At 40.3% G+C, this 15,878-nt stretch overlaps 1 protein-coding gene across 4 annotated transcripts in view; it reads right to left on the bottom strand.

Moving 5' to 3' along the window:
- The window catches only part of fndc3a (fibronectin type III domain containing 3A), a 207,668-nt gene that overhangs the window by 76,705 nt on the left and 115,085 nt on the right, over positions 1–15,878 (bottom strand). For 2 of the 4 annotated variants that reach the window (XM_080204233.1, XM_080204234.1), the window contains 2 exons: positions 10,457–10,533; positions 2,692–2,908 (listed from right to left, as the gene is read on the bottom strand). In XM_080204233.1, coding sequence (XP_080060359.1) covers positions 2,692–2,908; positions 10,457–10,533 — 294 coding nt within the window. Of the gene's footprint in view, positions 1–2,691; positions 2,909–8,685; positions 8,843–10,456; positions 10,534–12,058; positions 12,149–15,878 lie in introns of those variants that run through there. The other 2 variants (XM_080204237.1, XM_080204236.1) reach the window with 2 other exon arrangements.

Raw genomic sequence — 15,878 nt, 5'->3', positions numbered from 1 at the left:
AGCACACAGACCTTGTGGAAATGAAGTGCCACCCTCACACTGACAGCAGCATCTATTATGTTGAGTGGTAATATTGCCATGTTAAATGTGATAAATTCAGAACAGATCCAGCAGTTTATAACAAAACTTTCAAGAGATACTTTGAACCATCAGCAGCAGAATTGTATCCAATTGCAATCCTTAGCCATATGGTCCACAATATTTCTCATTCTAAGATAACTATCAAGACAGGACCAAACCTAATTCAATGAAGATTGTAGGAGAACATGCTAGGAACAGCAACAAATATACTTAAAAATGAGGTGTCAACCTGGTGAAACGACAACACAGTACTACTCTGCATGCTACACAAGAAGCTAAGTAATTCAACAACCAATGGATCAGAAGCTCTGCAGTCCTGCCAAATCTAACCATGAATGGTGGTGGAAAATTAAATCCTCTTAAAGCTATCCCATCGCCAATGGAGGAGTCAATGGAAATTATTTAGCCTCGCCTTTGACAACCATTTTTAGCCATCCATCTTGACCTCCTCCTAAGATTCCCACCATCACAAATGCCAGTTTATGGCCATTTCGATTCATTCCATATGAGAGCATGAAAAAGCAGAAAACACTGGATTCAGCAAAAGTAATTGGGCAACAGCTGTGGTGAAGACTTCTGCTCCAGAAGTAGCTGCACTCCTAACCGAGCTGTTCAAGTACAATATTGGCATTTACCCAACACAATGGAAAATTGTTCAGGTATACGTGATCCACCCAAAAAAAGGACAAATTTACTTTGGCCAAATATGACCCCATTAGCCTATTCTCAATTAACAGGAAATTAATGGATGGTATTGTCAACAGTTTAGTTCTGCCAGGCCACCTGAAGCTTGAAATTGGTTTGAACTGGTTAAGCTTACTTATTTACAAAGGAAATGTTGTAAGGCATAAAGCCTTGTGCGGCACAGTAGCACAGTGGTTAGCACTGCTGCTTCACAGCTCCAGGGTCCTGAGTTTGACTCCCGGCTCGGGTCACTGTCTGTGTGGAGTTTGCACATTCTCATGTTTGTGTGGGTTTCCTCCGGGTACTCCAGTTTCCTCCCACAGTCCAAAGGTGTGCAGGTTAGGTTGATTGGCCGCGCTAAGAAATTGCCCCTGGTGTCCAGGGATGCGTAGGTTAGAGGGATTAGTGGGTATAATATGTAAAGATATGGGGTAGGGCCTGGGTGGAATTGTGTTCGGTGCAGACTCGATGGGCCGAAGGGCCTCTTTCTACACTGTAGGGTTCTGTGATGATCTATGATGATTATTTAGTCAGAGAGTAATGAGGTAATCCTACCTAGGACCTTGGGCAAAGGGCCAATGGACGGGAAGATACAAAATAAGCGAAGAAGTTTGAATCAACAATGAACAGGCAGCATATAGAATCATAGAATCCTACAGTGCAGAAGGAAGCCATTTGGCCCATCAAATCTGCACCGACAGCAATCCCACCCAGGCCATATCCCTATAACCCCATGCATTTACCCCTGCTAGTCCCCCTGACTCTAGGTGCAATTTAGCATGGTCAATCCACCTATCCCACACATCTTTGGATTGTGGGAGGAAACCCATGTAGACGGGGCGGGGAGAACGTGCTAACTCCACACAGACAGTGACCCAAGTAGGGAATTGAACCCGGATCCCAGGCGCTGTGAGGCAGCAGTGCTAATTACTGAGCCACTGAGTTGGCAAGATAAACGACAGGATAAGAATGGGAATTTCAGGATCAGCTGCAGCGAAACTCCAGGAGAGTAACAACGCAGAAGAGGGAGTCACTACATTGGAAGAAGTGGAGATGGCATCCATAGGGAAGACAGATGCTCTTTTTCTCAGGTAATATCTCTGGTATTCTGTTATTACTCAGGAATTGCCACGGAAACCAATGGCAGTGCGTTTCACACTGCATAGTTTTGACACAAACTGCATGATTTATGCTGTATACTGCCTAATGACGATAAGTAATGAAGTGAATTACTAATAGAAACAGGACTGTCTCCTCTTTGTACTAAGTTGATGACCATTGTCTGCAAGATGCAGCTAACAGTCTTCTTTCTCATTCACAACTCCTTTGAAAATAAAGAAGCCCATGACTGCATGTAGCAAGACCTGGATACCATTCAAATTTGGGCTAATAAATGCCAGATAATGACAAGTCTCCAACAAAAGAAAATCAAATCATCTCTCCTTGACATTCAATGTCATTACCGTCGCTGATTTCCTAACCATAAACATCTTGGAGACAACCACTAACCGGTAAATTACCTGCATCAGCCACATAAATACTGTTGATGACAAAAACAGGCCAAAGACTGAAAATTCTGAGGCAAGTACTTCAATGACTCTGCAAATCCTGACCATTATCTGCAAGGGTTTAACTGGTTGAAAACTGAACAACTTCAGTAAGAAGAGTTCATGCTTTCTTCATTCTATAAAATGCTGATAGGCGGATGTAAAATCATTTTTGGCAAAAAAAATTTGATTATTTAAACTCATTTCATTTTCCAGTAATGATATTCCAGTAGGAATATCAGATGACAGCCCAGTCAAGCTTGTTCTTGGTGACTTATTGGCAATTCAGGTTTGGCATTGGTAGGGTATTAGCAGCAAATTTTCTGCTTAACTGCTGAATGCGAAGATATTAAGATGTTTAAAATTTAACATGCTTTACCTTGATCTGCATACGGATGCTGAGGATGATGCTGTGGAACATAAGATGCTGCAACATCTCCTGGTCCTGTAGAATACATTTGATGATGTGGCAGAACAGGTGGAGGAAGAAATGCGGGCATGTAAGGATGAGGAGGTATTGATGGGTGACTGCCAGGGTGAAACTCTGGCTGCTGAGGTAACACCAGCACCCTTCGAACACCATCTTGTTCAATGACCTGCACAACTCAAACACAATTTCAATCAATAGAATGCCACGTTTAAAGATGATAGAATCAATACATGCCAATTTTTTGCTTCATTCAACTTCCCCCATGGGTTCCTATACTTAATAAGGAATTAAATCAACCAAAATGTTGTCAAGAAAATAAAAACATCTAATTTCTGATTTTTACTGCAGTGCAGTAATATTTAAATTCTCAACTCTGAAGCTGTAGAAGTACAGCAGAAAAGCAACCACTGCAAACCTCCTGGAGCTAACCTTTTCATTCACAAGGTGAACATCATCAAAGATGACTACCTGAATTAATTCACGCAGAGAGATCTTATCATTCTGTCATTGTGACATTCAATAGTTTTTTAAATTATTGCAGTTTCTGCCTCCACTATTAAATCTGGTAGTTTATTCCACATGTTCTTCATTCTTTGTGTGAAGTAAAACTCTTATCAGCTCTAAACTGACTTTTATTAATTTGATCCTGTATCACCAGGAAGCTTGGTTAGCTAACTGAAAGCAGAGATTAGGGATAAATGGGTCATTTTTGGCTTGGCAAGCTGTCGTTAGTGGAATACTAAGAATCAGTGCTGGAGCATCAAATATTTACAATCTATATTAATGGCTTGGATGATAGGGCAGAATGTATGGTGGCTAAATTTGCCAATGGCTTAAAGATAGATAGGAAAGAAGTTAAGAGGAGGTAGAGAGTCAACAAAGGGAATTAGATAAGTGAATGGGCAAAAAGTTGGTAAAAGGAGTTTAATGTGGGAAATTGTGGACTTGGTCACTTTGGCAGAAAATAGAAAAGCAGTATGTTATTTGATTGGAAAATGTATAGAACTCTGCAGTGCAGAGGTCTCTGGGTATCCTTGTACATGGATCATAAACATTGGCATGCAGATACAGCAACTCATTTGGAAGGCAATGGAATGCTGGTGCTTATTGAAAAGTGGATTAAGTACAGTCGGGAAATATTGTTGCAGCTGTACAGTTAGACTGCATTTGGGGTACTGTGTACATATTTGGTGTCCTTACTTAAGAAAGAACATAACTGCATTAGCAATTCAGAGAAAATTCACTTGACTGATTCCTGGGGTGAAGGAATTGTCGTATGAGGAAAGGTTGAACAGATTGGCCTGCGCCCCTTGTGAGATTCCAAGCATAAAGGACGATCTTATTGAAACAGAAAATTCTGACAGGACTTGATTGTCTGGATGTTTTCCATTGTAAAAAGAGTCTAGAACTAGGCACACTCTCAGGAAATTTGTTAGTCTATGAAATTCTCTTCCTCAGAAAGGAGTGGATGTTGGCTCATTGAATATATTCAAAGTAGAGTTAGATAGATAGTTTGAGGCCACAGTTACAACAACTGTGATCCTACTGAATGGTGGAGCAGGCTCAAGAGGCTGCATGCTCCTAATTCTAGCGTTCTATTCTGAAAGCCAAGGCCCCTGAAAATTAAGATTCAACATTGTGCTGTGCCCAATGCTTGAAAATCTTTGTTTCTTGGCAGAATCTGATGAAGCATTCACTCTCCATCTCTGACCAGTGCAAGTGCAACTGGATTAATGAGCAAATTGGAACACAGTTAACAAAAAAAAAACACCCTGAACAAATCCCGCAAGGAGAAAAGAAAACACTGATCACTGGCTCCTCTTGTTTTGATTATGTAAGTCAACATCTTATTAGCTTTATCGATTGCTGATCTGCATTGATATCTCATGACAAGTAAACTAAGACTTCGAGGACTTACCCAGAAGCCTCTAAATTTTGATTCTAATTAGTAGTCTTCTGTCTGGAGCTTTGGCTAAAGTCTCTTGAAAATTGAGGTACACTACTTTGCCATTTTCTCAAACAAGTTTGAGATTTTTAGGCAAAAACATATGCATGCCCTAACATGAGGACAGTGCATCTACAAAAATATTAAATCCTGATCATCTCATAAGTCTGATTTCACATTGACTAAGGTGATATCAAACCTTGTGAATAGAAATTTTTTGTTTTAAATTTAAAAAGTGATGCAAAAGTAAAGCAAAATCCCATTTCGACCATGGACTTGCCACATCTTATTGTTCTGTCCCATCACAAGATAAAAATGTTTGCAAGTAAAACAGCATAAATATCCCAATTAGAAACAGATCTAAGCATCCTACTTGTGTCTTAATTTCAGACTTCACTTAAGTGTGCAGCTGTTATATTGTCACTGGCAGTTGTGATGTTAGTGTACCTTTAAGAAGTGTTTTTTTTTAAATCATGTTCTTTGCAGTTGTAAGCAGGCCTTTTGGTTTCATTGATGTTGGATGTCTGGTTAGAAGTACTTTTATTGGTTTAAATGGACTTTTGTTTATTTTTACTTTGGGCCTCAGATACTTTCTGGGATCTTTTATGATCCTTAATTGTGAGGGGGAAGATTAATTGATAAGTCAAAGTCAGGTGGTTCCTCCCCAGAAGAATTCAAGGATTTACTTTCAGTCTAAGAGTCAGACATTGCCCTGGTTGTCAAACGGCAGACAGTTTTTCTCCCCCTCTCTCTCCCCCCTGGTATTATAGATTCTGCTGGCTAGCTGGAAGGTGGTCACCTGGCCTTTCTGGAGTGGAAAATCTGCTTTGGCGGTTCACTTGCCTAGAGTCTCTTCCTCTCTCCCCCTGATGTTTTGGGAAGCTGCTCTGACTTCAAGCTGGTCTGCGAATATAAGAGGGCTGCCTTACTGGCAAGAAGTTATCTTTAATCAAAAGCTCCATCTCTCAACCACATATACCAGAGAGAGGGGAAAAGTCAGAAAACAAGAGTTTCCTACTAAATGGGGTGATTTTTAACTGGGAAGTCAGAGTTTCAAGTCTCCACCATCATTTGAGCATTTGTATTTTCTGTGCTAAACCTGTGGCAAGGGTTTTGTTTGGAACATTTTGTATACTTGTTAAGGGTTATACAATATGATTTTTTTTGTTTGTAATTGGTAAAAGTTATTGCTAATTTTCCTTCCATACATGTTAACGGTAGACTTAAATAAATTTTGTTTGATAAAAGCTCCTTAGTGGTATCTCTTTATTAAAAATAGGGTTAATACGGTGACACAGTGGTTAACACTGCTCCCTCACGGCACCAGGGACCCCGTGTCTGCATGGGTTTCCTCTGAGTGCTCTGGTTTCCTCCCATAGTCCAAAGGTTAAATTCCCCCTTAATGTCAGGGGGACTAGCTAGGATAAGTGCATGGGGTTTACGGGTATAGGGCCTGGGTGGGATCATGGTGTCAGGTTCAGTCGGCAGTTAGGAAGACATATGCAATGTTAGCATTCATGTCAAAAGGTCTAGAATAAAAGAGCAGGGTTGTACATCTGAGGCTGTATAAGGCTCTGGTCAGACCCCATTTGGAGTACTGTAAGCAGTTTTGGGTCCTGTATCTAAGGAAGGATGTCCTGGCCTTGGAAAGGGTCCAGAGGAGGTTCACAAGAATAATCCCTGGAATGAAGAGCTTGTCGTACAAGGAATGGTTCAGGACTCTGGGTCTGTACTTGTTGGAGTTTAGAAGGATGAGGGGGGATCTTATTGAAACTTACAGCATACTGCGAGGCCTGGATAGAATGGACATGAAGAGGATGTTTCCACTAGTAGGAAAAATTAGAACCAGAGAGCGCAACCTCAGGCTAAAGGGATGATTCTTTAAAACAGAGATGAGGAGGAATTTCTTCAGCCACAATCTGAATCAGATTCAGATTCAGTGGTGAATCTGTGGAACTCTTTGCCACAGAAGACTGTGGAGGCCAGGTCATTAAGTGTCTTTAAAGACAGAGATAGCTAGGTTCTTGATAAATAAGGGGAACAGGGGTTATGGGGAGAAAACAGGAGAATGGGGATGAGAAAAATATCAGCCATGATTGAATTGCAGAGCAGTCAATGGGCTGAGTGGCCTAATTCTGCTTCTATGCCTTATGGTCCTCAGTGCAGACACGATGGGCCAAATGGCCTCCTTCTGCACTATAGGATTCTACGATTCTAGTGGAATCATACCTGGTGAAGCATCACATGCTCACCCTAGCCAAAAACAAATTGCAAAACTTAGAATCTAGGCGGGCTTCATAACACACTTTGGAGTTTTTGACCTGAATTATAACACTTGCATCAGCCATGATCTTATTGACTGGTGAAGCAGGGTTAAGGGGGAGCCAAATGGCTTACTCCTGCTCTTATTTGTTATGTTCAGATGCATCAAGATTAACTAAAAAGGAGAATGATGCACATGTTTTTTAGGCCAGATGCAGCATTGTAAACCGGAGACAGCTAATTATTGAAAGAGATCAGGTGAGAATATCAGTCTTCTATCAATGTTAGAAACACAGATGTGTCAAAATGTTCTGTTAATAGTGGCATTGCTAACTTTCCCAAATGATCTTGGGAGTTTATGGAACGGAAGATGAACATCCTGGAATTGCTGCTAACTATCCAGGGAAAAAGTAGGTATCACACATTAAATCTCCAACCTTAACAGTGCTTTCAAGCCTTGACATCTCAGCTGGCTGCATGGTCAAGATTTTAAAAATTTTTCTGTAGATGAGCTATCCTCCAGTTAAGGCATGCATACATTTTTGCCACCTTGCCAAGTAGAACAAGCGCTTTCCACTCAGTGAGGTAATCCTCCAACATTTCAGCTGCTCTTCCGACAAGCTTTGACTGTCAATTCTACATGAGGAGCATTTAAGGGCCAGTTGCTGTGGAATGTTTCACCACAAGAAGCTAATTTACTGTGGAGTAACTAGAACATTAGTTAAAAAGGAATGGGATAAATATTTGAAATGGATTGTAAGAGTCAGGGAAGAATGAAGAATTCAAAGGTTTTAACATAAAGATCGGGTTAGTGTTCGAGTGATTGCCTTCCCAGAATGTCTGGAGGTCACTGGGAATGGAAGATTAATCTCAGGGGAAATTTTGTTCATAAGAAAAGTATGGATTCACAGTTCACACCTGTATACTTTCTTCACCTGCTTGAGGGTTCTTGGAGATTTTCTCATAGCTGCTGGCTTGAAACCACAATCAAAAATGCTCAACTACAGGAATTCAACTTTAACAAGGTAAATACAATAATATTTGCACATTCTGGGTGTGTCAGGTGATCAAGTGTCACGTGCTCAAGGTCATATGTTCAACCTACCAGGAATACTTTTCATCAGAGTTCGCAACTTTATCTAAAACCTTATCGGCTACAATACTAGTAGCTTGAACAAGAATGTTTTAACACATTTTCATGTGCTAGATTAAAATTCTCAAATAATAATTTGTTAATCTTATATTCATATTTCACAACTTTACATCTCAAAATCACTAGTCACCTCAGATGCTAACAACAAACTGCTTACTTTAGTTATCCATGGAACAGATTGAAAAATAAACTTAATAGTGTCTCCGATAGCATTTTATGTTTTTTTTAATTTTACAATATTAAACCCAAGAAACAAAATTAAATTTGTTTTGCCATAACATTCTGGTTTGAACTCTGAACTCCATGTCCAGGGCCTGTCACTTTGACTGTGTTAAGGGGTTGACCAAATCCCTTTAAGGCAAGTGAAATGCCAATAAAAAATGTAAAGGATGCTTGTTACCTGCAACATTCCAGATTATAATCAAGTTAGCAAAATAACATGAAATGTATTTAATCATCTTATATTATGCATAAATGTTTGGAATAATTATTCACTGGTTATAATAAATATAAAATTACTTCATGAAGGAGATATATACATGCAGCTAAATGTGCACTATGGAGTTGTTGGCTGCACTCTCACCTTTGTGATGATTGTATATTCGCCAGCTTACTGAGTATTTGCCATTTATGTAGAAGCAGAGGCAATTCAATATTTTTCATTGCAACATGCCCCATTGCTTAACTCAGATTAATAGCATAGTCTATGTTCTAGCTAGTTTCTCTGGTGCCCAAAGATTCTGAAAGCAAAATATTTTAACGTGTCACAATGCTTGTCTAAATTTCCAACTTGGCATTTACAATGTCATGATAAATACAAATGTACTTAATATGATTGTCTGACTGGAAATGATGCAATAAGGCTTCTGTTGATCATTAGAATGAAATCTGCATACTGACATTGCAAGTAAAATATTTACATTCTTATTGTCATTAAGTAGTACAGGTCTTGAGTATTGCTGAAAAAAGGATAGCCTTTTTCTTTGCATTCATCAGGACAGATTTACAAAGTCACCAATTGTAAAGTGAGCAACAACTTGTACTGCACAAGAGAGTGCTGATTGGTTGGCAGGTGAACTTTGATTGGTAGAGATGTTGCCATGAAGAACGCATCAAGAACAGTTAACAGCCAAGCTTTTGTTTAAATTTAAACCCAGCAGGTCAACTCTGATTGACTAAGGCATTGCCACGGGAAACTGCTGTTCTCCAAGCTTGTGTTTAGTTGTGAAAGGTGCAACGTGTGGACATGCTCCTTCTGTCGGCACAAGTCAGGGCCGTGTACACGAAAAGCTGTAGCTACTAGCATACATAAGTTATAGTGCAAGACCAAATAATAAATCTTAAATTTGTTGTCAGTATGATTCTTAAACAAATTGTTTAGCAAGTGCTGTCCAATTGTGGAATCACATCTAATGTTGGTTCTATGTTTGAATTTGCAGGTGCATGCTAGTTGGGTACGGAGGTCAGTATTTTGCCTGCTATGAGCAGCCAAAGTGATGTGCTGTTTTATGCAATCTATCAGTCATTGGGACATATAGCCTACATACCTGGCACCATCCCAGCATTGAAATTCATATACCACATTTCTCATTTATAAATGTGGTAGCCAAAATGTCTTTATGGCTTGACAGTAGCAGCATTCCACTGGTGGAGAATATCAGTTGTTTGCTACTGCAGTATCACCTGTTTGTAGCTAGTATCACCTGTTGCTCAATTTTTTTTTGAGACACCTTACCTTTGTGATGTAGGCACTTTTCAGGACTGAAGGTGATGGCCATAAGTTGACTTGCAACATACCGCAAGCAATGATCGGGGTAGCTATTATCCCACAGGATAGCTTTGTTGCAAACTATTTCAGCATCGTGAAAATGGTTCCGGCTGTATTTGCAAGGTTGTCACTAAGTTCAACCCTATTGTGCTTGGAACTGTAAGAATCCCAACGTGTATACTGATCAGTGAAAGCAGGCTTGCAGTAGACAGTATTAGAGAACCCACTGGCCGATGTCTCAACCAGCACGTCAAGGAAAAGTAGTTTATTCGATTCCCCAATTTCAAAGAGAATTTGAGTGCATGGTGGACCCAGTAAGGTGTGCAAGGAATTTTTTTCTTGCAGATGTGGTTGGAAATTTTGATATGTATAGCTTTATACAACCACTTTTCATTTGTTATGTTTATGCAGTACAATGTGATGCCACAAATACATTTTAATTTATCAGAAAAAAAATAACAAGTTTTGCCAGCTAACCAACCTCTTCAGCTATAGTATGCCTTTAAGCAGTTGAGATATTTTTCTATGCTCATTTTTTTCCAAAACAATTGTTATTTTTATTTAAATTCAAAATATGTTTGTTTACCCGTGACACATATCCTGGAGGCACATAAATAGGAGGCACTGATCCATTTGGAGACACCATTGGAACCTGAGCAGGACCTGTAAAGGGAACGCATTAATTTTAGAGCTCTGTCAAATATCTCAGCAGAGTGAAATGCAGTTTAAAAGTTCACCTTGTGGCTGTTACAGGCCCTTCTGGAATTGTACAAGTATGGTAAATACACGACTACTAGGTCTATAGGAGTGTGAAAAATCACTCATGAACAACACTGCTAGCAAATGGAATCATTAACTTACAAAGCCCATGCCCTTCTCTCCACAATTCAACCTTTTTAAAAATCTCTCCCATCAGATTTCAGCCCTGCCAGAACACAAACAGCCTCAATCGAAATATCAGAGGCAACCTCTGCTAATGTAGGTGGGAGGGCGGGGCAGTAAAATAATGGGAAGCCCTGTTGAGACAATTTCCCTGCTTAGTCCCATCATTGGGGCATTTGCCCAGTGACAGGCTACAGTGTAGGTTGGCTGTTTGCTCTGGATGGCAGGAAATCAAAAGATCTGTCAAGGGGGCCATTATAGGGGACCACTGGCATTTTGTTGAGGCTGCCAGGTTCAGGGAGACAATGCCATGCAGTATCAGAACCAGAGGATGGATGGTCCAAAAGGAGCTCACAGGCAGGAAAAGCATGCTTCAATAATCTTGGTGGAAGGGTATTATAAACATAGAATTTGTACTGTAACAGTGGTTGTCTTGTTTACTTAGTTTCACTTTGTATAAATTGTGCATTGCAGTTATACACCTGCAACTCTCTGGCAATTGATTGCAGCAGTAGTCACGTGACATGGCAGTTCAATGGCTGGCTGTAGCTGAACAAGCTTTCAGTCCAATAACTTTTTGAATCTTCTTGAACTAGCTGACAGGGCTTAAGTTTAAAATTCTCATCCAAGCAGCACAATTCCTAACCAGGTAGCACCTCTCAGTACTACACTGCTAATGTCAACCTAGATTAAATATGCTAGCCACAAGGAGTAAGATTTAAACACAAAAGAGTAAGAAAAAATGCAGATCTGTTTAAACCATATAGAATTGTATATATTTTACAGAACGAAATACATCAAGACAGGCTACAAATTTATTCAAATTGTATGTCAGATGTAAAAAGAATGAGGTGCAACTGCTCTGATTTAATTAGGTGAACACTTGGCTTTTAATCAACTAGTTCAGCGTGTCGCTTTTTTCTACTTTGCCAAAAATTGGAAACTTGCCAGTGGCTTTAAAAAGTCTCTGAAAAATTATAAAAGTTTTCCACCTAGTGTCCACAAAAACTTGTAACTGTCTTGATACTACACTTTGCTATGCTGCATAAATGTTTCTCTTTCTGTCTGATCTGCCAGTGTTATTAAATCAAACAATGTTCTCATACACCAACTCAAGAAAAGGAGAGAAGCCCTTGGGTATGTTAGTTATTTGCTTCATGTGGAAAACCTGGCCTATGAGATCCTGCTGCATAACTTGGTAAATCACAATAATCCAATTTCTACACTATACTGCATTCTATTTTTGCTTTTTGTTTAAATATTTTACTTTATAAATGAACTGAACAGGTTTTTATAAGGGTCTTACCATCCATTTTTGTAATTCCACTGTAAACAAAATGCAGGAAATGTGCCACTAACGAATGGTGACTATGTACGTCAGCAGTTCTCCACTGTGGTGACTTGGCAGCAGTTTATTGGACTAAAAGCTTGTTCAACTACAGCCAGCAATCAAACTGTCATGTCATGTGATTACTGCTGCACCCAATAACCAGAGTGTTTCAGGTGTATTGCTGCTATGCACAGTTTATCGGAAGTAAAACCAAATCAACAGGCAGCCAATATATTGGTGTTACAGTACAAATTATATGGTTACATTACAAAATCTTTTGCTATAATGTAACTACTTGTAAATTGTGTTACAAATACATGAACTTTTAAAAATTAAAATTACTAAGTCATTTAAATGAAAATTTGAAGGCAGCAAGGCAATAATAAAGACCCGGAGATGTCTGAATTTTCGTGCTCAAATTAGCTGTGTTTACAATGAATACTGGTGACAGTGTGAGCGCTTTTAAGATTATGCAGAATATCTGTCAGTGCTTGGAAATTTCTGTTGGTCTTCCTGAAGACAATGGACTGATGATGTTTGATACTAGGGAAAAATCTTCAATACAGATAATAAATGACTATTTATAGAATTAAGCAGTATTAGAGGCGGTAGAATACATAAGAACATAAGAAATAGCAGCAGGAGTAGGCCATCTAGCCCCTCGAGCCTGCCCCGCCATTCAATAAGATCATGGCTGATCTGTCGTGGCTCAGCTCCACATTTCCGCCCGCTTCCCATAACCCTTAATCCCCTCTCTTATCAAAAACCCATCAACCCGCATCTTAAAAATATTTAGCGAGGTAGCCTCCACCACTTCAACGGGCAGAGAATTCCAGAGATTCACCACCCTTTGAGTGAAGAAGTTCCTCCTCAACTCCGTTCTAAACCGCCCCCCCTTTATCTTGAGGCTGTGCCCCCTAGTCCTACTGTCCTTTCTGAGCGGGAAGAGTCTCTCCACCTCTATCCTATCCATCCCATCCATCCCATTCATCATCTTATACGTCTCAATGAGATCTCCCCTCATTCTTCTAAACTCTAACGAGTACAAGCCTAGTTTATTCAGCCTCTCCTCATAGCTCAACCCCCTCAACTCCGGTATCAGCCTAGTAAACCTCCTCTGCACTCCCTCCAAGGCCAAAATATCCTTGCGTAAGTGCGGTGCCCAAAACTGCACACAGTACTCCAGCTGCGGCCTCACCAATGCCCTATACAGCCGCAGCAAGACCTCCCTACTTCTATATTCAATCCCCCTCGCTATGAAAGCCAGCATCCCATTCGCCTTCCTGACCACCTGCTGCACCTGCAGGCTGGGTTTTTGCGACTCATGCACAAGGACCCCGAGGTCCCGCTGCACCGTCACCTGCTGCAGTTTTTGGCCACGTAAGTAATAGTCTTTCCTACCATTACTCCTACCAAAGTGGACCACCTCGCACTTGCCAACATTAAATTCCATTTGCCATTTCCTGGCCCATTCACCCAGCCTATCTAGATCCTTCTGCAGACTCTCCACACTCTCCGCGCAATACTAACAGAGTTCTGACTTGATCTTGGGATCAAGGCACAGTGACACAGTGGTTCACACTGCAGCCTTAAAGTGCCAGGGACCTGCGTTTGATTCTGGCCTTGAGTGACTGTGTGTGTGGAGCTTGCACATTCTCTCCATGCCTACATGGGATTTTTTTCTGGGTGCTCCAGATTTGCTCCCACAGTCCAAAGATTTGCAGGTTAGGTGGATTGGACATGCTAAATTGTCCCTTTGTGTCCAAAGATGTGTAGGTTTGGTGGATTAGCCATGGTAAAAGTATGTGGTTATGGGGCTAGGGTGGGGATTGGGTAAGAGTCAGTGCAGACTCGATAGGCTGAATGGCCTCCATCTGTAGGGATCCAATAGAAATCTAATCAGAGCTCAAAAAGCAAACCACAACATGGTTAGACTGCACAGGTTCAGGCCCTCCTGCACCGAGATCTGATTTCCTATGCCAGAAGACTATCTTCAATTTAAAGAATCTGTTACTGAACAACGTTAGGGTAAAATTATCCTGGTAGGACACAAGAAGTCAGATAAGAAAGGAAGTTTCTACTACTCAGTGTAATATTTGATAATTCTATGTCAATACGCTGGAAAAAAATTATAAGGGAACAACAGTGGCAAAAGTCTGACAAATACTTGGATAAAATAGCATTTTGTCAAAAATTCAATTTTTCCCCCACTTTTGAGTACAGATCTGCACTTGAGCCTTGGGACACAGATCTAATGAACAGTCATAAAGGATCATGATGATGACACTGGCAGCTAATCAGTGATATCTTAAAAAGAGATTTTGGGTGAAATTTAATAGTGGTGTTGGAGGGTCCGTTCAGCATTGGAGAGTTGGTGATATCCCCAAATGACTATTCCAGGCCTCCTGATTTAATGGCAATCAGGCACTTAACTAGCTGACAGCAAAATGGTGTTTTTGTGGGAAATTTTTCCCATTTGAGAGATGTTGACCAATTGAAGGCCAGCAGCACCATCAGCAAAGTGGCCACAGCCACTGCTGCAGTGCAACCAAGATCATTGCTGGGACTCTGGAAGAAGGGGAGCAACCGACAATCGGGTCTATTTAAAAGGCAAGTGGATGTTGGATGTTACTGCTGACAGATCTTTCCTTTGAGTACAGGCTGCCCCTGAGTAGGTACGATCATAGTCCCCACCTGACCCGTCCAAGTTGCAATCACACTCGCCAGGATTATCCTACATGGCATGGTCCCTGCTCCCAATTGGTAGAAAATCAGCATTTGTGGATGAGGTGCATAAATTGCCACTGAAAGGGCTTTAACTTGCCACATCCTTGACTCTTTATGCCTCGGACATAATTGAGGCAGCAGGTGGGGTTGGGAAGATTGAAAGGTAAAGGGGGTCTCCACCCTGCACCTTTCCATCCCATTATACAGCTTCCCTTCCCCTGCCATCTGGGTAGCAGGGAAGTAGCATTAAATGTTGTCCCCATGCCTCATCCATTCTTCTGTTGACCCAAGACTTTTAATATTTATATGTTTAGAAGGCAGTGATGAAATTGAAATAGAACTGTCCTACTATAAATTAAAACACCTGCACATGCAACCCAGAATTTAATTTGCCTGGAGGCTAAGAGAAAGCTAGCTGGTAATACAAAAACAAGCATGCGGAGTTGCTGAAACTATATAAAAAGGAAGAGTGTAAAGGGAAACCAGCTGTTGCAGTGTAATTGGATTTTCAAAAAGCTTTCTCAATGGCCTTGACTGGCCAACCATTTCCTTTCTATTTTCAAAACTGGAAGAGGAAAACGTGTAATGGTAATGTCACTGGATTAGTTAGCTAGACAATCAAATGAAGACTATGGGGACAGGGTTCAAATCCCACATTGTAGCTGCTGCAATCTAAATTCAATTAATAAAATTGGAATTGAAAGCTAGCCATCAGTAAAGGTGATCATGAAACTAAAATTGATTTATTAAAAATAAAATCTAGTTCACTAATGTCCTTTAGGTCTGGCCTACATACAACTCTAGACCCACAGCCACACCGTTCACTCTTAACTGTTAGAAAGTACCAAATCGGCAAAACATCCAATACAAAAATATCCAAATATCAAACATATATAATTTAGCAGTTGTTTTTTGCATGAATCAATTTTTTGAAATGGTTATCTTTTTTAGGTTAAATAATTCACTTTCTTAAAAACCATCTAACTTGTGAATTTCTAGATTTACATTTCACATTTATTTTGAAATATTTTCACTTCCTAGGACAATCAGCAACACTGTATTGAGCAGT

The sequence above is a fragment of the Carcharhinus amblyrhynchos genome, chromosome 15, assembly GCF_965287045.1.
Source record: "Carcharhinus amblyrhynchos chromosome 15, sCarAmb.v2.hapA, whole genome shotgun sequence".
NCBI classification, from domain to species: domain Eukaryota; kingdom Metazoa; phylum Chordata; class Chondrichthyes; order Carcharhiniformes; family Carcharhinidae; genus Carcharhinus; species Carcharhinus amblyrhynchos.
Note: the sequence above shows the minus strand (reverse complement) of the source record. Positions and strands in the feature narration are given on the sequence as shown.